This window comes from Ipomoea nil, unplaced genomic scaffold (genome assembly GCF_001879475.1).
Source record: "Ipomoea nil cultivar Tokyo-kokei standard unplaced genomic scaffold, Asagao_1.1 scaffold2537, whole genome shotgun sequence".
Taxonomy (NCBI): domain Eukaryota; kingdom Viridiplantae; phylum Streptophyta; class Magnoliopsida; order Solanales; family Convolvulaceae; genus Ipomoea; species Ipomoea nil.
Genome location: NW_017618965.1, coordinates 1,949,216 through 1,970,805, shown reverse-complemented (window position 1 = coordinate 1,970,805; position 21,590 = coordinate 1,949,216). Strand labels below are relative to the sequence as shown.

At 39.7% G+C, this 21,590-nt stretch overlaps 1 protein-coding gene across 2 annotated transcripts; it reads right to left on the bottom strand.

Moving 5' to 3' along the window:
• Positions 1-5,954: 5,954 nt before the first annotated feature.
• Positions 5,955-20,395, bottom strand: LOC109153784 (pathogenesis-related protein P2-like). Of its 2 annotated transcripts, XR_002049595.1 has the most exons (3): positions 20,082-20,395; positions 18,231-18,513; positions 5,955-5,965 (listed from the first exon to the last, which is right to left on the bottom strand). XR_002049595.1 is itself a non-coding variant. In XM_019301647.1 (2 exons), exons 1-2 carry the CDS (start codon positions 20,340-20,342, stop codon positions 18,349-18,351), a joined length of 426 nt encoding a protein of 141 aa, XP_019157192.1. In that variant the 5' UTR covers positions 20,343-20,395; the 3' UTR covers positions 18,155-18,348. The 2 variants fall into 2 exon arrangements, 1 of the variants encoding a protein (XP_019157192.1); XM_019301647.1 differs by lacking the exon at positions 5,955-5,965 and having other exon boundaries at positions 18,155-18,513.
• Positions 20,396-21,590: the final 1,195 nt, after the last annotated feature.

Genomic DNA, 21,590 nt, shown 5'->3' with positions numbered 1-21,590 from the left:
ATTTATATTGGGGATTGTTCATGTTGGGTTATGATCATTGTTTATGCTTTGCCTTATCTGCCTTATCTGTTGCGAACTGCATATGCTCGTTATAACTGTGCTTGTGTCTGGCCTTATCTGTCGAGTCATTCCCGGTTTTAAAGCTAGTGTTCGTAGGGTATATCTTCATGCTCAAAATGGTTTTCGTATATCTATATATATCTCTATATGTATTGTATTTCAACGCGTTGGAGTGGGTTACCAGCATCTCTCGCTGAACAGATATATTTGGCTTTCAGGCACACAGGACTAGAGCACTGGAGCGCGCTAGAACTGGAGCGTAGAAGTAGAGTAGTTTCCCTTTCGGCCTGCGTGCCATATTATGCATTGTGTTTCAATGGATATTAGTTAGACAGCCTGTGCACCTGGGTTCTCTAGCCCAGGTGTGGCATAGCACCCCGTACACTTATGATATACTTTGGGATGTAATGAGATATTACCTTTATTATATAGGCTTAAAATGTCTTGAAAATCTGGGGTGTTACAGTTTGTATCAGAGCTTAAGTTTGACCCTAGGATAAGACTCTTAAGACCGGACTTTAGGACACTAGGCTTGAACTCTAGGTACTTAAGAACATAGGATCCAGGAATCTTAGGACGCGCAGTGAGATTGTGAAACCTACACATAACCTCCCCTCACTTCATCCCTCTCTAACTTAAAGGAACCTCCCCCTACGCTTACCACACCAGGTAAGGGTGCGAATAGATAAGTTTACTTCCACAACTGGGTAACGTACACTTACCCGATAAATCGCCTCGTCCTAACTCCCGTCAAAAGACTTGACAAGGACCCTGACCAAAGAAAAGGAAGATTTGGATGACTACTAAGAAGAGGCGTTACAGTCAGGACTGCTAAAAGGGATGGACTGCAATATGCACCAACCCAGGGTAACCACGATAACCCTCGAGTCAGACAAATGACATGCACCTTCCGACAAGTTGCCTTATCTCGGCAAACCCGGGTTGCGGCTACAACAAACAGGAAGGAGAACTAGGACACCTATTAAAGTAGCGAAGGAACGACACCATTAGTCGAATCCTTGGGTGCAAGGTAAGTATATCGTGACACCTTGCCACCCCACCACCCCAATTTAAAATATCATCCGCCCTGAAACCCCAGCATCTTGATACCCCTATTTGTTGAAAACTCCCACCCCGAATCCTTAATTACCTTAAGAGCAAATTCGCAACCGTCATGACCTTGCTCACCCTTTGTTGCGCTTAACCCAAACCCTCGGAAACCCTAAATTGTTATTGCCCTTACTCTAAGTTCATATCCCCACTCCGTTTGGAAACCCTGTTAAAAACCGTAGAGCAGCATAAGGCCCTTACCCTGCCCAGGGGCGTGAAGAACCGACATTCATTGATTCAATATTAAAATAAGTTGTTAGATAGGAATCGGCGAAGTAGGTGGAGATTACGAATACGTATCACCCCACCCTTGCACGAAAACCGTGAAGGCTTCACGAGAAACCATAGCCTGTACGTACGCCACCGAAGAACGCCATGCGTTGACAAGAGCGGGCAAACAAATACGTTCAATGTGTCAGGGGCCCTCGCTACAGAAAACATCGTCAAATAGGTGCAACAGGCCGAACCTCAAGGAGGACATTAAGCCTAGCTAAGAATTTCATCCACCAAGGAAGGGATGAAACCCAATAGAACAAGAAAGACTAACCTGAAACCCCCCTTACCCTTAAGAACCCTCGGCAAGGATTAGGAGTCAAGACCTAGGGGTTTGACCCACTAAACCGACTGGGTCCAGACTTCTGGACATCCGAGGGGAACGTGCACGGAAACCATCACGAGAATTCCCCTGGAAGCCATAGAGACGAAGGGGACTTCGACACGGGAAGAGAAGATCAAACGAAAATCTTAGAATCAAACAAAGCCAAGGAAAAGGGATCACCAGTTCGACTGCACGCCACAACCAAGCCCCAAACAGGCATAATCACTCGAAGCCAAGAGTCCTTAGCCCCTTTCCCTCCCCTTGCCAATCAAGTACCATTTCGTTAAAGAATCCGTCCTATCACTCCAAACCTCGCTCTTGATCCCTCATTACAGACAAACCCGTACAAGGTGGCAACCTTCCTTCCTGTATTACGACCTTGAGACATCGACCCTATCCGCCCCTCGACTTTGAAACCTAGCCCTTGCACTTCTTACACCCCTTTAAACCCAGACCAAGAAAACATAGATATATATATATGTATGCATATCTACCTCTAGAACTCGTGCTTAAGGATCAATGAACATTGTACGATGGGTCATCCTATGTATCCAAGTCCCTTTTATTGTGCACAAGGGCATGGGACTTGTCAGGACATGAATATGTGCATTTTTGGGGTCTTTCCCGAAGGAATTGACTATTCCTTGTCACTTTCCCGCGGGTCCCCAACGGGTCCTTGACGGGACCTTGGCGGGTCCTTGGCAGGAGCTTGGCAGGCGGACGACCACCCACCTCGCGCCCACTGGTACAATGTGCTGATTTCTTAACCCCTCATTTTATTGATTTGTGGCGCACTTGTGTGCCTCGATTGAGGAATGTGAGTCTTGGGCAAGAAACCATGGACCACCCAAACATAGTGTCCTACGTAAAAGACCTTGACGCACGAGACACCATCGGGAAATCACAATCAATTACATTGCACGAGTAATTGAAATCGGATCCTACGATACAACCGACTAGGGATGTTTGGCGTAAAGGATTGCGCAAACCAAGGAGGCGAGTTGGGAACTCATACTAAGAACCCACGAAAACCTTAAAAGTCAAAATGCTAAGGAGGGACCGGGACTCCTCCAAACCATGGACATCGTTCGAGCAAATCAGAGGACTCCTTACAAGTTGTATGGAATCAAGAACTACGTAGCCCATGGTGCTAAGCAAAAGGGTGAAGAACACATTCGCGCCAAGACTTCAAGGGTCATTAAGGACCCACAAGGAAATGAGGTGACTCGTAAAGTCGCCGAGTCATCCCACAACGAGATTTGGTAACCGACTGCGCTTTAAAAGAAAAAGGGCACGCAAGGACACCTTCATCATTAAAAATAACACAAACAGGGCACAACAATGCCGAACCTCGGGTAAGACATGAAGTCTTACTAAGAATTTCATCCACTAAAGAGGAGATGAAATTCAATAAGAAGAGAAATTCAACCCAAAGTCCATCGACTCCCCAGGAGACTTTGGGAAGAATTTGGGAAGTGCGCCCTAAGAGATTGGCTTGGTTGACCCAACTCGGTCAAGACCTTGGGCGCATTGAAGAAGTAAGTGTTGAATCACCACGGGAAATTCCCTCAAGAAAGAAGAGAAGGATGAAACCTTAGCCTGGGAAGCAAGGTCTAACAAGGATCTTAAAGTCAAGCAAGCACCAACACCAAGGAAGGAGGATCACCAGCTCGTCGGCGCATCGTGATCAAAGCATCTAACCAGATTATTCACTTGGGATCGAAAAACCTTAACCCATCCTAGCCGAATTCCTTTCCCTCCCTCGGAAAATCGGCCCCTTTCTTATTTCAAAACCCTTTCTACCCTTCAGACCCCATTCTCAATCCCATGTTTTAACGATTCCATACAAGTGGCAACCTCACAACCTAAGTTGCAACCTCGAAAACTCGATCCTAATTCCTGAATTCACCGTGTCCTCAAGTTTGAAACCCACTCTCTTAGCCCTGTAAACCTAATTGTTCCCAAAAACCCAACACACATAGGCGTGCAAGTATACAATTTCCCCGTGGAATACCTTCTCTATAGCACCACGGTTCTTCTCTTGACTCGTTAACCCTGCAATGATTTCCAAGCTTCGGGGACGAAGCTTCTCGTAAGGGGGGGAGAGTGTAACACCCCGTGTTACGGCCTTCAATCCCGGATTAATTATTTAATTAATCCCGTTAATAATAATTAAATATGATTTAATTATGTTAGGTTTACCTTTAATTAATTAGTAAGGTCCACCATGAACCGTGGACCCTAGCCCGAATAAGAATCTTAAGCCTGTTAGAAATAAAGGAAGTAGGCCTTTTACTATTCAGATTATGATTAGGATCCTCTTTAATTAATATGGTCCACTATGGACCATGGACCCTTATCCCTAAAACAAGCCCTAGCCCTATAAGGAATAGAATTAGTAAACCCATACCATTCAGGCCCTAACTAGGAGTCTTAAATATATAAATAGGGAACTTAGGAGACACCAAGAATCCCCACCACAATAATCTCTCACCACCCAAAGAGTTCCAAGGATCCCCTTAGGAGAAATCAAGAAATCAAGAAAGCTTAAAGAAAGATCCTTCATAGCCAAGGAATTAATTAAGGCTAAGAGGTAACCCATGTCTCAACAAAACCTATTTTCATAGCTATAATTCCCCCTTAGGGTTTCCCCCATATTATTGTGTATTGGCGAGATATGATGATTATTATTGATGTTTGATGTGATGATCCCATGAGGGATCTTGATAATCTTGATATTGGGAGATTCTTGATGATTACATGGAGTTCTTGATGATTATGTGTTGTTCTTAATAATTGTGTGATGCTCTTGATGTTTATGTGTTATTCTTACCGAATCTTGCAATTAGAAGACGAACCGTATTCTTGTTGATATAAAAGTGATTAAAACCCTAGGTTGTATCGTATGATCTTATTCTTGGATTATCGGGTGGGGAAATCGCATGTTTGGGTGTTGATTATATTTAGAAAAGCATGATAGGTTATGTGTCGTTCGTTTCTTGTATTTGATTCGTTAATTGTCTACGTGTTGTCGTTAATTGCGTTGTAAAGTGTCTAAGCATGGTTTCGGGTTCCACAACGGTTCCCGGGGCGTAAAGTGTGTGAAAAGAGTCAGTGAGGGGTAGGTGGGGGGTAGGGGACCCGCCACCTACCCACGGCCGTGAAGCACCGCCCGGCAGCGGGTGGCCGGCGGGGGGGCAGCTGCCCGCCGGCGACCCGCTGCCCGGAACAGTATTCTCCGGCGGGCAGCCGGCGGGTGGCCCCCACCCACCGGCTACCCGCTGGAAACTCATCCCACCCGGGATCCCGGCTTCCCCGTTTGATGTTCCCCGTGGTGTCCCAACGGACTCCGTTTATCGTGCCTATGTCTAGTTTGATGTTTCAGGTACCGTTCGTAGGTTTATGAGTCTATTATATTGCATGCTAGTTGAATTGGTATCCCGTTGACCTAGGTGGAAGAAGTATGAACCCCTTAGGACTATTCTTAGTAAGTGATGGATCACGCATAGGTTTTGTTATACGTTTTCTCCCCCTTCCTAATGTGTAATGTGGGTTGCATGTGCTTGCTATGTGTTATGTGTGTGTTACCCCAATTCGGTTGCGATCGGATTGGTTATCCTGAGCTGCGGTTCAGAAGCTGGCTGCGGTCAGATTGATACTCTTGGGCTGCGGTCCACCGTTTGGTTGCGATCAAACGTTTCTATACGAGCTGCGGTTCGTCCTTTTTCCTTGCTGCGGTCAGATGACATTCTCTTGGGCTGCGGTCCACTGTTTGGTTGCGATCAAACACTATGATGAGCTGCGGTTCATCGGTCGATTGCGATCGACCCCTCCTTGTTGCGATACGGGGCAGGGTGCTGCGGGGCCGTGTCAGAGCTATATGCGCTGACCCTCATGTATGGGCATGCGATTGGTCCTGTGGCGCCAACAAGTGTGTTATGTGTTGTGACATGGACGAGTTGTGATTACGAGTGTCTTGGGGGATGTGACTATGGGATTTATATTGGGGATTGTTCATGTTGGGTTATGATCATTGTTTATGCTTTGCCTTATCTGCCTTATCTGTTGTGAACTGCATATGCTCGTTATAACTGTGCTTGTGTCTGGCCTTATCTGTCGAGTCATTCCCGGTTTTAAAGCTAGTGTTCGTAGGGTATATCTTCATGCTCAAAATGGTTTTCGTATATCTATATATATCTCTATATGTATTGTATTTCAACGCGTTGGAGTGGGTTACCAGCATCTCTCGCTGAACAGATATATTTGGCTTTCAGGCACAGAGGACTAGAGCACTGGAGCGCGCTAGAACTGGAGCGTAGAAGTAGAGTAGTTTCCCTTTCGGCCTGCGTGCCATATTATGCATTGTGTTTCAATGGATATTAGTTAGACAGCCTGTGCACCTGGGTTCTCTAGCCCAGGTGTGGCATAGCACCCCGTACGCTTATGATATACTTTGGGATGTAATGAGATATTACCTTTATTATATAAGCTTAAAATGTCTTGAAAATCTGGGGTGTTACAACAATGGGAAGAGCTTTCTTGTGCAGCGCATGAGACTGTAATGGAATTATGGGAGAAGGGTGGTTCGGGGTAGTTTGGCTAGTTTGGTGTGGTTGTGATTGAGGAGGACCTCGATGAATGTTTTTTTGGGGGTTATGAGTCTGGAACATGTACCGTAATTCACCTTGTTGAACTTCAACTTCATATGCCAACGAGAAAGCTTGGATGAGTGTGAGGGGATTGTTGCGTTGCACCTCTCTACGTATGGTGGATTTCAAACCAGCCACAAACATAGAAATAAGAACGACTTCTGGGACATTTGTCGCTTTATTCAGTAAGTTCTCATATTCTGCCCGATATGCCGCGACAGTGGTTGCTTGACAAGTCTTTGATAATCGGCCCAGAAAATCTTCAAAATGGGAGGAATCAAACCGGAGCCGCACTTGGTCAAGAAACTCAGGCCACGAACGCAATAAGTTATTGTTCTTCATCCACCGGAGCCATTCTGAAGCTTCCCCGCTAACCATGAAGGAAACATAGGATAACCGTTGATCCTCCGGGGTGTTATGATAGTCGAAGAATTCCTGCATTAGAAAAATCCAGCCGTGTGGGTCGGCTCCATCAAATTTGGGTAAATCAATTTTTAGTGGTAAATGGCGTTTGTAGGTATTTGCAATTGGTTCAGTTGGTAATGAAGCAGATGGGTGATTTTGGGGTGTGGAGGAGGTAAACATGGCATTGTTGGGTGGTTTGAAATGGTGAGGTACAGAGAGTTTCATAGATTCAATGGATTGAGCAAGTTGTTGGATGGAACGTTGCAGAACTTGGGTTATTTGGTGCTGAAAAAGGGCCTGTTCCCATAGTTGATTTCGAAGGTCTGTGATCGGGTCCTCAACCGGGACTTGGTCCGAGGTGTTGTTTTCCGCCACGTAAGTTCGGGATGAAAGCACCAGTTGATATGCCTGGGTATCCAAATATTCTTTTGAGCAAGAACAAACTCCACTTCAATTCGTACTTCGAGTGTACGCAACTCCAAGATTAAACCAAAGATAATGAAAGAAAGAAACCAGTGATAATTCTCTTCCATTCTTTTGCCTTGTACACTGTATTTAAAGGTGCATGTTGCTACGGGAAAAGAACAAAAATTAAATAACATAATTTAAAGTAAATAACTAGAGGAAATAACTTCATAGAGACAATTGGCTTGCTCAAGGGAATTTGTTAAGGACCATTTATATCTTCCATGCATGCATAGCTGTCATTGTTTGCACTAGAGATCTGCCAAACCATTCATTTACCCATAAATAAATGAGTCATCCTGTTTGTTCTTGCAATTACGGTTTGACCGGCGAGGTGGTAAGTTAATACTCGCCGTGTGTGTTGCAGACTCCGTATCACCTTTCTAGTCGTGCGTGGTGATGGTTTTGTCTTGACTAGGGAGACCCTGGTTCCGAGCTATCACCATCCACCATAGTTACTATATAAGTTTTGGTTAATTACCGAAAGTTGCTGATCAGAGGTGGCATGCAATGGATGTCACCGTCATTTCCAACAACCGCGGCTTCATCGTTTGCTAGACCGCCTATAGATCTGCATGCATTCCGGCAACCATATGATCGAGTGGCGATGGGCACGATAGTGTGGAGTTCCTACGCTTAAGTTTCTTTGATCTTCTTTAAAGGATAATCGCGGATGCGATCCACTGTTGCCGCGGCATCCAGTGCACCAGAACAAACGCGTGGATAGAAAATATCAAGAAGATCACGATCTCTTTTGGAGGGTTTTCGCCTCCCCCGGACTTCAAGGCAAGATCCGTGGCCACTGCAAGATGTAAATCATCTCCGCGCTGGCTTACAGGAAGAAGAATTGCCTCCTGAATCTGTCGGCGAACACCATGGATACTCCCGCGGCTACCGTTAGCGCGCCGCTGGCAACAGTAGAGGAAAATAGAAACTAATGCTGGAAAAATGGGGAATGGCAAGACCAGATAGAGGGTCTCGATCGTTTCACAGGTATTTTGCGCCGGTTCTGCAAGCTGGATGGGGTTTGAACTCGATTTCTCCGCAGTTATCCTGGATTTCGCGTTTAGGTCTGCCAGCCATTTTGAACTGGTGCACTCATGGATATATTCTCAGAACCAAGAATCCAGAACGGATAAGAGAAATAGGCTTAGTTGCGGTGGGGGATCGGATGCCGAGTCATGTATCGATAACGACGAGTTCTGAGGAATCGGTGGCTCCCACCGGCGGGCCCACTTCTCCGTTGTCGCTAATGTGCAACCGGCCTGTTACGTTGCTAGTCTTCTTCGTCGTGCGATCTGGAAGCTCTACATGATTATCTGGATTGGACCAAAAAGGATTTTTGTAGCGAGGCTCAAGATCAAAACTCGCTGATGATGTGTTTAATCTAGAAGAATCTGTTGTCTTGCTGACTTGAACCGGGGAGGAGACGCGTTTGCAGCTTTGCACCCCTAGAACACTCGCCGCTCTGATCTCCGGGTACTTATCATCTCGATCGGAGATCGTTTAAAATGATGGGATGGTGCATGGTACGCCGAATGTCATCAGTGGTGACGTTGAAAGCGGCTTGAATGACCTCTTTTAATTTGGATTTGTTGAGTTCGAAGCATTTGATTTAGAGAGGCCGTTGATATAAGTTTGTTTGCGAGTAGTATGTCAGCATACTGCTTTTCTTTTTGGGACGTAGTAAGACGTACTGTCGCCGGTACTTCAATTCATTGACAAGTTAGCCTAATGAAGAGTCAATTCTGTGTGATAAAAATCTAAAGGCTCCAGGGTGCAGAACGCAGGTGCGGTATGGTGTTGGTCATGACGACATGGAAATTTGACACGTAAGTTTAATTTATCTAATCTTTGTTCCTGGAGTTTACCTACAAATTAAAGAAGGATGCAAGAATTATTATACTTACTGGATCTGCATCAAAACTCTCAATAGCTATTAAGCTATTTAAGACACTAAATAGCAGAATGAATGCAAAAGTACATCCACGCACTATTAGGACTCTATGTATATGAGTCTGTTTAGAACTTCTTATCCTTGTCACACTGTGACTCTCTACTTCTTATCATTGTCACACTGTGACTCTCTATTCTATATATTCACATCATCTGATCTCATTGTAATTAAGTTCAGAAAATATAATACAATCAGTTCTCATCTGGTATCAGTTAGCTAGGGTTTTGTGATTCATAAAATTAAGAAGATGCAGCGCTGCGATGGCAACCTTAATTACCGTGGAGGTCAGCAACGTGGCTTCGATGATCCGTGTCAAATCTGTAAAGGTTTCGGCCACACAGGAGTCAATTGTTTTTGGCGCTATAATGATCCTTGTCAAATTTGCAAAAGTTTCGGTCACACGGGAGTCAACTATTTTCGGCGATATTCAGGGGCTCCGGGTTCTCAGGCTAATTTGGTGTTTCAGAATGGTTTAGTTGCTAAAACCTCGTCAAATTCTCATACTTGGGTTCCGGACACTGGAGCCGCAAATCATGCAACTCCGAACATCGCTGCCCTTTCTACATCGGAGAAGTACACTGGTAATGACACTTTACGTGTCGGTGACGGTATGGGTTTATCTATTAGTCATGTTGGCCATGCCTCTTTTAATACCCCTTCTAGATCATTTACATTTTCTGATATACTTCACGTTCCGCGTTTGTCTAATTCTTTATTATCTGTTCAGAAGTTTGCATCCGATAATAAAGTCTTTTTTGAGTTTCACCCCTCCCTTTTTGTTGTAAAAGATATCAATACCAAGGAAATACTTCTTCGGGGCAATAGTTCGGGGGGACTATACACACTTTCATTACCTAGTTCGTCTCCGTCAGCGTTTATTTCCGCTCGTGCCTCAGCTTCCACTTGGCACAATCGTCTAGGTCATCCTCATAACCGTGTTCTTAGCCATATACTTCGTTCTTGTTTGGTTAGTGGGTCTCGTGATAATATTCGTTGTCATAATTCTTTATGAAATGCATGTCAATTAGGCAAATCTGCGCGTTTTCCCCTCCCCCGTGTTGCTTCCTCTAGTTCTCAAGTCCTAGATCTTATTTACACAGACATTTGGGGTCCTGCGCCCACTTTATCTACTTCTGGCTTCCGTTATTCTGTGATCTTTGTGGATGACTATTCCTGTTATACATGGTTCTTTCCTATGAAATTAAAGTCTGATCTTTATGTCATCTTTGATAAATTTCGTACTCTTGTTGAACGGTCCTTTAATTGCAAAATAAAGGCCATTCAGTCTGATTTAGGTGTTGAGTACAAAAAATTGCATTCTTTGTTTGTTCAATTAGGAATTCAACATAGACAATCCTGTGCCTATACACATGAACAGAATGGTCGTGTTGAACGAAAACATCGTCACATTGTTGAAACTGGTCTGGCTCTTCTAGCTCATGCCTCTGTTCCTTTGAAATTTTGGGATTTTGCCTTTGAGACTGCTGTCTATTTAATTAACAGAATGCCATCTTCTGTATTAAATAACTCCAGTCCTCATCTCCTGTTACATAAATCCCCTCCTTCCTATCTTTTTCTTCGTGTCTTTGGGTGTTTATGCTACCCTCATCTTCGACCATATAATCGTCATAAGATGTCATACAGGTCTTCTCCATGTGTCTTCCTAGGTTATCCTGAGTCCTTTAGGGGGTACAGATGCATGGACTTACATACTAATAAGATTTACACATGCAGGCATGTCAGATTTGATGAAGAAGTTTTCCCCTTTGCTACTAAAACTTCTTTGCAGGATCTATCTACTCTGTTTTCTGGACCTTGGGCGGAATCTGTTCTCAGTCACAGCACACCTATTCCTGCCGTGTCCAATGATGAGCTACCAGAACCGCCGCTACCTCCTTCATTCGAACCAGCCGTGGATCCTGGACAGGCTGCCTCGTCGGGTGATCCTATAGAGCTTGTTGCTCGCCGGCGAGGCCGTCCACGTGGGCGGTCCATCAGGCCCAATGTCCGTACTCACTCTATGGCCACTCGCAGCAACGCAGATGCTCCTCTTTTTGCTCTAGCAGCTCAAGTGCATCCCACGGAACCCACATGTTACTCTCAAGCTGTCAAATATCCTGAGTGGCGTGAAGCCATGGACCAAGAATTCAATGCTCTCCTGCATAACCACACTTGGTCTCTAGTTCCACCCACTGCAGGTATGAATATTATTGGCTGTAAATGGGTGTTTCGTATGAAGAGAAAGGCTGATGGTGCTATTGAAAGGCATAAAGCCAGACTGGTTGCGAAAGGTTTTAATCAGGTTCCAGGTCAGGACTTCTTCGACACTTTTAGTCCAGTGGTAAAGCCTACGACTGTAAGACTCCTTCTATCTCTAGCTTTATCATCTGGGTGGTCTATCAAACAGCTAGATGTTCATAATGCTTTTCTGAATGGTAATCTGGCTGAAACAGTTTATATGAAGCAACGCCCTGGTTATATTGATGCTAACTTCCCGAATCATGTTTGTTTGTTAAAAAGATCTCTGTATGGGTTAAAACAAGCTCCCAGAGCTTGGTTTAATCGACTACATACGTTCTTACTATCGGTTGGCTTTCAAGCATCCAAGTCAGATGTCTCTCTATTCTATTACTCTAAAGACTCTGCTTTGGTTTATCTACTGGTGTACGTGGATGACATTCTTGTAATGGGAAGTGATCAAGGTATTATGTCTCAGCTCTTGTCCAAACTGTCTGCTACATTCAAAATCAGAGATCTTGGTGAACCAAATTTTTTTCTGGGTATTGAAACAGTTAAGAGTGACAATGGGATTATTTTATCTCAACAACGGTATATGAATGATATTTTAAAACGGGCTGGAATGTCTGAATGCAAACCCCTTTCTACACCTATCTCTGTCTCGAAAACTGTCCCCTTCAATTCAGATCTATATGATGATCCAACACAGTACAGGAGTCTAGCTGGAGCACTGCAATATCTCACTGTCACACGACCTGACCTATCCTTTGCAGTTAATCAGTTATGCCAGCATATGCATGCCCCCACCATATCACACTGGGAGCAGCTCAAACGGGTACTCAGGTATGTTAAGGGAACAGTTGATCATGGTTTACGCATACGACGGTGCTCATCTAGAGACATTCATGCTTTCTCTGATTCTGATTGGGCTGGTTGTCCTGTCGATCGAAAATCCACGAGTGGTTTTGCTGTTTTCTTGGGGAGTAATCTTATATCATGGGTTTGCAAGAAACAGAGAACTGTTGCCAGGTCATCCACTGAGGCTGAATACAAAGCTCTTGCAGATGTTTGTGCTGAGGTTCTATGGATTATGTCATTATTGCGTGAGATACAGATTCCGGGTATTTCCATTCCAAAATTATGGTGTGATAATCTAGGAGCTACATATATGAGTGCCAATCCAATCTTTCATGCGCGCACCAAGCATGTGGAGATTGATTATCATTTTGTTCGTGATCGAGTAGCTTCGGGCGATATCCAAGTCAACTTCATCTCCACAAAGGATCAACTTGCTGATATCTTCACCAAAGCTCTGTCTAGACCTAGATTTTCTTTCTTAAGGGACAAGCTACAGGTTACTAGTATACATTGTGCTTGAGGGGGAGTATTAGGACTCTATGTATATGAGTCTGTTTAGAACTTCTTATCCTTGTCACACTGTGACTCTCGACTTCTTATCATTGTCACACTGTGACTCTCTATTCTATATATTCACATCATCTAATCTCATTGTAATTAAATTCATAAAATATAATACAATCAGTTCTCATCATACGCACCTCAACTCAACTGGCCATCCATGCACTTCATTTCATACCTGTTGTTGCCCCTTCCAATGATGAACATAAAAATGATGTGTATGTGACTACGTGGCAGCGTCGCGATCACAAGTTTACATATGAGAGAAATAGAGTACTCACAATACCTCTAGTCGCCCGGCTACAACAGCTCAATGGAGACTGAAATATAGGTGTGGTGTAGCTGTGGAAGAATTGTGATATGATTTCCTTTCATTGGAATGCCATGTGGGCACTTCGGATTATTTAACTAAATATAGTGGTTTGTCTATGGTCACGGTCGTGCACGCCGGCCCCGACTTAGACATTCCCTAGCGGTGATACAGGGTCCGTCACTGGTCACGGTTTAATGGAAGCGCCTATTATTGGTCTATTTCATGCACGTTGGTCCGACTAACAATTTATTTTATTATAATGAAGTATTTTTTTTTATTGCAAAATTAGTCCGAGTTTGGTAAATTTTACCCTTCCAAAGGGGGAGAGATTGGGACCAACGGTTTCGGATCATTGCAAACTGTGTCATCCAGGCCACGGTCGACGGGCCAATTCCGATTGTAAAAATGAAAAAAAAAACATGTATATTGCTCACTCAATGCATTCCCTAAGGGCCAGCACCGGATCCGCACCCGCTAGCTACCCGACGGAAGAACCTTTCCGTGGTCAAGCCCCCGGCTCGGGCACGGAAACGTTAACATCACCCTAAGGGGGCATGAGGTCTGACCTCGCGTACCAACCCCGACGGAAGAGCGTAACGGCATGGTGTCAAATGATTCGGGTCGAAGGGCTACCACCCTAAGGGGGCACGAGGTCCGACCTCGCGTACCAACCCCGATGGAAGAGCCTAACGGCCCGGTGTCAAATGACTCGGGTCGAAGGGCTATCACCCTAAGGGGACACGAGGTCCGACCTCGCGTACCAACCCCGACGGAAGAGCCTAACGGCCCGGTTTCAAATGACTGAGGTCGAAGGGCTATCACCCTAAGGGGGCACGAGGTCCGACCTCACGTACTAACTCCAGCGGAAGAGTTTTTGGACCAAGAGTACCCTTGGCCAAATAACTACATATTACGTAAAAAATAAAATAAAATCATGCGAGCAAAAATCTAATTAGCGACCCCGCGTCGTCCAGAAAGCCCGCTCTCGAACGGAGAGGACTCAGATCACAAAGCTAAAAGCTTAAAAGGTGTTGGAATAAGCGAAATTTTTTTCAAGTTGACCTTGAAGCATTCATCCAAGCATGGAGCCCCGAGCAGTTTCAATTGGGTCAAGCGTTTACTCTCTCTCGTTGTCGACTTCTCGCAACTCAGAGAGTGGGGGACTGAAGATGGATATATTGGAAATGGCCCAATAATAATAGAGACCTGGGGTTCGGGAATGTATAACCCGAGCAGCCCAAGAAGAATCTCAAGCCCGGAGCCTACCTCCGGGCCCAGAATGATGGGCCTTGACTTAGTCTCACGGCCTACCACATGGGCTTGGACTTAGTCCCGTGGCCCGCCACTAATTTAGCACTAATTGGTAGGGATTTCCTTTGCATAAATAGCCTTGTAATTGTCTTGTTAAGATCATGTTCTTCCTTTGGTCCTAAACTACCAATTGTAACAACATTATCCTATTTGTGTAATAGCTTGCTACTCATTATCTAATACGATATACGGTCTCCTCGACCTTACAATATCGTTTTACTTATTTACTATCCTTTTACATTATCCGTTCTTTATCGGGTTTATTAGTTCGGGCTATCCGGATTAATTAAATCCATCAATATCCTTTAACTTATTATGCATACTCTCCTTTGTTTTCTTTTTGTTGTGTCTATCCTAAAGGGTTGTGTTTATTTGTAGACATGTAGATGGTGGGTCACACTTGTGAGACTATCTCAAGTTAATATAGTAGAAATATAATACTAATTGGTAATAAAGTATTTATTATTTATAAGGGAAAGTATAATATTTTTGAAGAAAAATGTAATATTTTTACATTTTTCATCAAAAGTATTACACTTTTCCTTTTAAGTAATATTGGCAATTGTGTGTTACTTATAAGAGAAAATGTAATACTTATGAGAAAAAAATGTACCCCCGTCCCATTTTGTTTGTCTGGTTCAATTAATGAGGTTTGACTGAAATTATTTTGTATTCAATTTTTCCATAATATTAAGTTCAATATTAGTATATAAAATATAAATTTAGAAACTACATTGCAAGTAGTATTAAACACACAAAAAAATCAAATTTAAAAATAATTAAAATTACTAAAGAGAATAAACAATGAAGAAAGAATTGGTTTGATCAATGAATAGTAACAAAATGGGACAAAGAGAGTAAATGTAAAATTATTACATTTTTTTTCAAAAATATTACACTTTCTCATATATGTAATAAACACTTTATTCTTGATTAGTATTACATTTTTCAATATAAGTATTACCAGGGCCGGTCCTATCATTTTATAGCTAGGCCCGGGGCGTAGCATCAAAAATAGGCCCTACATGAAATGCGTGTCAAAAAATAGGCTGGTTTTTTTTTTTTTTTTTAATGCGTGGCCCCGTCTTATAAATAAATGAGACCCTATAAAGTATAACCGCAACCTTTAAAACCAATACTGTAAAATATAAGATTTTTATTTCAAATAAGTATGAACGGTGTAACACCAGTTGAATGCAAAAAATCACAGTTCCTACTGTAAAATATATGATTTTTTCAAATAAGTATGAACGATGTAAATATTAGGCCCTCTAAAAATTGAGGTCCTGTGTTGTTGCCCATCTTGCATGCCCCAAAATCCGGCCATGAAAATACTAATGTCAAATAACTTGAAATAAGATTAAAAAGTTTTTAACTATCTTATATACACATGAAAACAATTCTATATGTTTTCCTAAATCCAAAATAATCAATAACTGTATCAGTGCCTTCAAAAATAAACAATTCTAATCTAAATCTAAAAACATAATAAGTGTGGGTGAAGGTTATACCCTTCATTATTTATGTCCGTTTTTTCTATTAAGTTTTATGATGCATTATGCTATAAATGTTGTACTATATAATATATTGGACAAACATACCCTACCGTTATAACTTCCGTTATCTTTTTCACTATTGCTACCATGCACATGCATCCACCATATATTTTCTTATTTTCAATAATAATAATAATAATAATAATAATAATAATAATAATAATAATAATAATGTACACATTATATATTAGGGTTATATGTTAGTTTTTTTTTTTTGAAAGTGGGTTATATGTTAGTTATTTCTTAAAATATAAATATTAAATTTATAGAAATGTTTTACATTATTATTATTATTATTATTATTATTATTATTATTATTATTATTATTATTATTATTTATAATAATTTAAATATCTAAAATTTAAATAAATTTAAAATTTTAATATAAAATATTAATATTGAGAACCTATTTTTTGCGCATCGCGCATTAGAAATACTAGTATAGTTTATAAAAACGAATAAACAATTTGAAACCAAATAAGCTTATACGCAATCACATTATTATTATTATAAAAAAAATAAAGTAATTATTATTAAAAATTTATAAAACAAAACTTATAAACAAGAGCAGTGCATGAAATCTTAATTATTGAGAATAATAAATCAAAACACTTTAAATGCGATAAAAGATATTCATAATAAAATATTAAACATAATTAATTTGATAAAATAGTTCGAATAAAAAACACATATCTTCTATATTGGTATTGGTATTATATTTATAAATACTTTTTCTTTTAGGTTAAACCACAACCATTAACATACAAACAAAGAATCTTACCATTTAGGCTAACTAACAATTTGATAATATTAATGTATATCAAATACCTATATAAGAACACTATAGTATAAATAAAACATAGTGGGGTGGAGTAGGGGCCCTTCCTAGCATGGGTCCTAGGCAAGGGCCCAGTCTGCCCTTGCCCAGGGTCGAGCTTGAGTATACTTATCCATATTGACCAGAACTGTTTCACGGATTTAATAAGTTTGTTGCCGAGATGGTAGGGTCTGGACTAATTCAAAGGGACAAACTATTTTCTTTTTTAAAGGAAAATGTATGCTAGCTTCTACTTTTACCGAATGTAATGCGGAAAATTATATTTATATTTCTAAAATAGGTTTAATTCAAAATGACAAACTAATTTCTTTAAGGAAAATTTTTAACTTTTGGGTGATGTAGGAAACAATAGTTACTACCCGATGATGTGTATTAGGTAAATCTCGCCTTGCGATCCTAGTTGGCAAAGTATCTCAAAGTGGTAAACCATCCAGTCTAAGTTACCCATAACTGACTGACTCAAATTAAGAAAGCTAAATGCCTGCTCTCGTTGGCTGTCAAAATACCAAATGTGATACCGAAATAAAGTTATGTTTTTATTTCAAAATTAGTTTTTTTTTCAAGGTCCATTGTTATAGCTAGTGTCTTTTATAGCAGGTATATAATTACATATACAATGCCTAGTTGTACTCAATATTATTGGCATAAGCGCTCATAGTACTTGATATAACCTCAATAACATGTGTATAACAAGTATAATAAGTCAGTGGTATTGTTTTGCAACATACAAGTTCTCTTCTAGATTATGGTTGAATAATACAGATTTTTATCCTAGTTATTTTACACAATGGATCTCAAGTTCTCTTCTAGATGGTGGTTTAAAATAGATTTTTTTTTCTAGATAATGATGAATCTTGACATTGACTTCAAGACCTGAAACTTCAATGCTTGGGTGGTGTGCATTCATTGCATATTTATCTTATCTTAGATGGAAATTTTGACTAATTATGCAACAAATTAAATTTCCATCAATTCAGTGCTTGCGTTGCTAATTTGCTATCTTTGAAGGAAATTTTTTATTTTATTGCTATTTTTTCATATGAAAGTTAGTAACTCAGTAAGTCACCCCCTAATTTTTATTTATTTTTTTTCTTTTAATAATCCATGTTTACTCTCAAATGTACGTAGCAGGCCGGAATCGTCACAAAAATGCAAGTCTAACTTAGTGATCTTTCTGTTCTTGTAACTTTCTTTATCTAATCCTTAGCTTTATGCATCAGAATGAAAAAAATGCAAAATCGTCACAAAAGCTCAGCCTTTTATTCTATAGCATAATACGGGGTTATTTCTCATTGCCTTTTATTATTGTACATATCACAATACGGGATTACTTTTTGATACAAATCGTCACAAAAAGCTCATCCAGGCCACTTTTATTCTACAACATCACATAGTTGTTAATGGCATGAGAATATTGGAATGGTTTTAATTAACAGGCGACGAATTGGTAGTCAACCATGAGGTGCCCCTTAGCGTATCCCTGCCTGTTTTTATCCAAACGATTAAACACGTTCACGTCCAAATCCAGCCCTCCGTTGGCACATTGATCAACGATCCTCACCATTTCTTGGGCTCCGCCATCCCTATTTTTAACCTGCATGTGCATATTAAAATGAGAAATATAAGGAACTTTCAATTTTGTTTCATTTACGTTATATATATATATATATATATATATATATATATATATATATATACATACATATATATATATATATATATATATATATATATATATATATATATCCGGAATAGATCAGATTTGTTGTAATATATTAAGAATATTTGGATCGATATATAATTATTTAAATTAGAACATCAAATATTATATAGTGCAATTGAATATATAGGTTAGATCATTTATGTGTTTTTATATTATCATTATTTGAATTTAAGCAAATAACTGTTCAAATTAATAGTTAATGTATAGATGTATGCATGCAGTGTTGTAACTTTGGAAATTTTATTTATCATTGTTTAGTATTTTTTTTTTATAAATTAGACAAATGTGTTCGTTCTCTAGCAACTCAGTTATATGAATGAATTGCTATCTTAATTCATTTGTATGGAGGATATTTTTTTTTGTCTATATATATAACAATTTTGTCATTTAAAAAAATATATAATATCAACGATTTTATTTACACATTATTGAAACCTCTCTGTAGAAGGCATTGGTAGTAGCTACACAATCTTGTCCATCATCGCCTAGAGCTAACACCTTCAATCGATCAGGATGGGTGACTCGATAAAAATATATAATGGTATAATATTAGTCAATTAGCGATCCATTTATATTTTAAATGAATTATAATGGTAAAAAAAATAGAAAGTGAATTACGCTAGGAAATGTAGCATAACTCTGAAATATATATACCACTAAATCAATGCTTTAGGGTGTGTTTATAAATCCGAAAAATGATTTCTGAAAATTATTTTTCAGATTTCTAGTGTTGATTGGGAGATGGTGGAAAATTGAAGTCAATTGAAAATGTTAAAGGAAAAATAGTTTGATTTTTATGAAAAATAGCTTGGTTTAGTCCTTTTTTTTTTTTTTTTTTTTTTTTTTTTCTGAATGTGCATGGTTTAGTTCTTAATTATCAGGAATTAAAATTTTGACTTTATGTAGTCACAGAAATTCTGTTTTCATCATTCAAAAAAATATTAGGGGCCAAAAATATAACTTCCACAAATAACTATTTTGATCATCTAAATGACAAAAATAATCACTTTTATGACTATTTCAAAGCAAAAATTGCAACTCATGATAATTATAAATTGAATTTAACTTCGATTTATAACTTAAGTACAATTATTATTATTTAAAAAAAAAAAATTGCACTTTTTATCTATAAGTTAAGGAGTAATTATAGAATTCATCCCTAATAGTCGGTGGTGTTCACTTTTCATCCCTAAACTATCATTAGCATTGCGGACACTTTTCATCCTTTTACGAACAAAAAATTAGGGACGAAATTTGCAACGTTAGTATAGCTTAGGTAGGGACAAAAAGTTAATAAAAGGACGAAACGCCAGTGATAGTTTAGAGGTGAAAAGTGAGCACGGCCAATAATTAGAAAAGAATTCTAGAATTACTCTATAACTTATGAACGAAAAGTGTGATTTTTCCTTACGAGTAAGATGAGAGAGATAGTTGAATACCCTTAGACACTTGCCACAAGATGCCTGGCCATGAGCTCCCGCAGGGCCACAAAAGGCAGTCCACCCATACTTCTTCCGCCACTCTAGCGGCTTGTTTGCATCCCAAGTGGCGCAGTAGGCGCTCGCCGCCCTCAAATCCCAGTTGATATTCTGAGGATTATAAAGATGGTATGTAGCCCTCACGTTGGAAGCGCTCTGCGCCGCCACGGAAGCCACAAAGGAGACCAGCAAAACCAACCACAGCTTAACAACTCTCTCCATTGACGATAACCTTAATTTCACTTGTTAGTTATATGTCTATATATTCTCCTTTGTTTTTCTTTTTGTTGTGTTCTCTATCCTAAAGGGCTTCCGTCTCTATTTATAGACATGTAGGCAATGGACTAATTCAAAACAACAAACTAATTTCCTTGGGCAAATAAATGCATGCTAGCTTCTATTTTTACGAAATGTAATACGGAAAATTATATTTATATTTCTAATTAAATTAGGTTTAATTCAAAAGGATAAACTAATTTCTTTAAGAAAATATAATGCTACCTTTTAGTTTTACCAAATGTAATACGGAAAGTTATGTTGCCTCAGGGCAATGATGTAATAGATGCAAAAGTCTCACTACAAACTTGCTTCCTACCACACGAATATTGGGAGTTTGGGTTTAGGTTGTGCTTATTACACAGAAGTGTACAATTTGGTGTTGAACCTTCAAATTAGATTAACTCAATTTATCTCCTCATGAGGGTAAAATTATTGTGTGGACTACGGTCCAAAACGACGTCGTTGAATTTTATGTGTTAGAATAATGTACATTATGTGTTTAGAATAATGAAACTTTTGGAGTAAGATAATGTACTTTATGAGTTAGAATAGTGTACAGTATGCTTTAGAATAATGTACATTATAAGTCATAAAAATGGATGTTGCAGTGGGTTGCGTAAAAAAAAAAGATTACGCAAAACGAAATTGTTTTTGGACAGTGGTCCACACAATAACTATACGGTTTAGAATATAGTCAAGCGAAGCTCAAAAACTCGATTTATCAAATTAAAGAAAATACAAAAAGTTGTTCAAATTTCAAAATTAAGTTGTTTTTAAATGTGTCAATCAGTATAGTTTATTGTATTAGATACAATAATCATGCATGCTATATTTGATTACACTGGTAGCATTAGAAATAAGGTCAGTACAGCAAGGAGTTTTTTTCCAAAATGTTCCCTTGACTATTGCTCATTCTCAATTTTGCATTGCGACTTGTAATTGCACCAAATTTGGTCCCTCGAATTTCAAAAACTCACCCAATTTGGTCCGCCGTTAAAATTTTCGTCAACTCAGTATTAAAATGGATGACATTTTCGTCTGTTTACCTATTGTATGCCTAATATACACTGAGAAATAGTCGAAGGACCATTTTGGGAAAAACTCGTTTTTTATATTTCAGCGTCTATATTTTCATTTTTTAGAATTTATCAAACTAGAATTGTTGTAGATTTTTTTCACAAATATAAATAG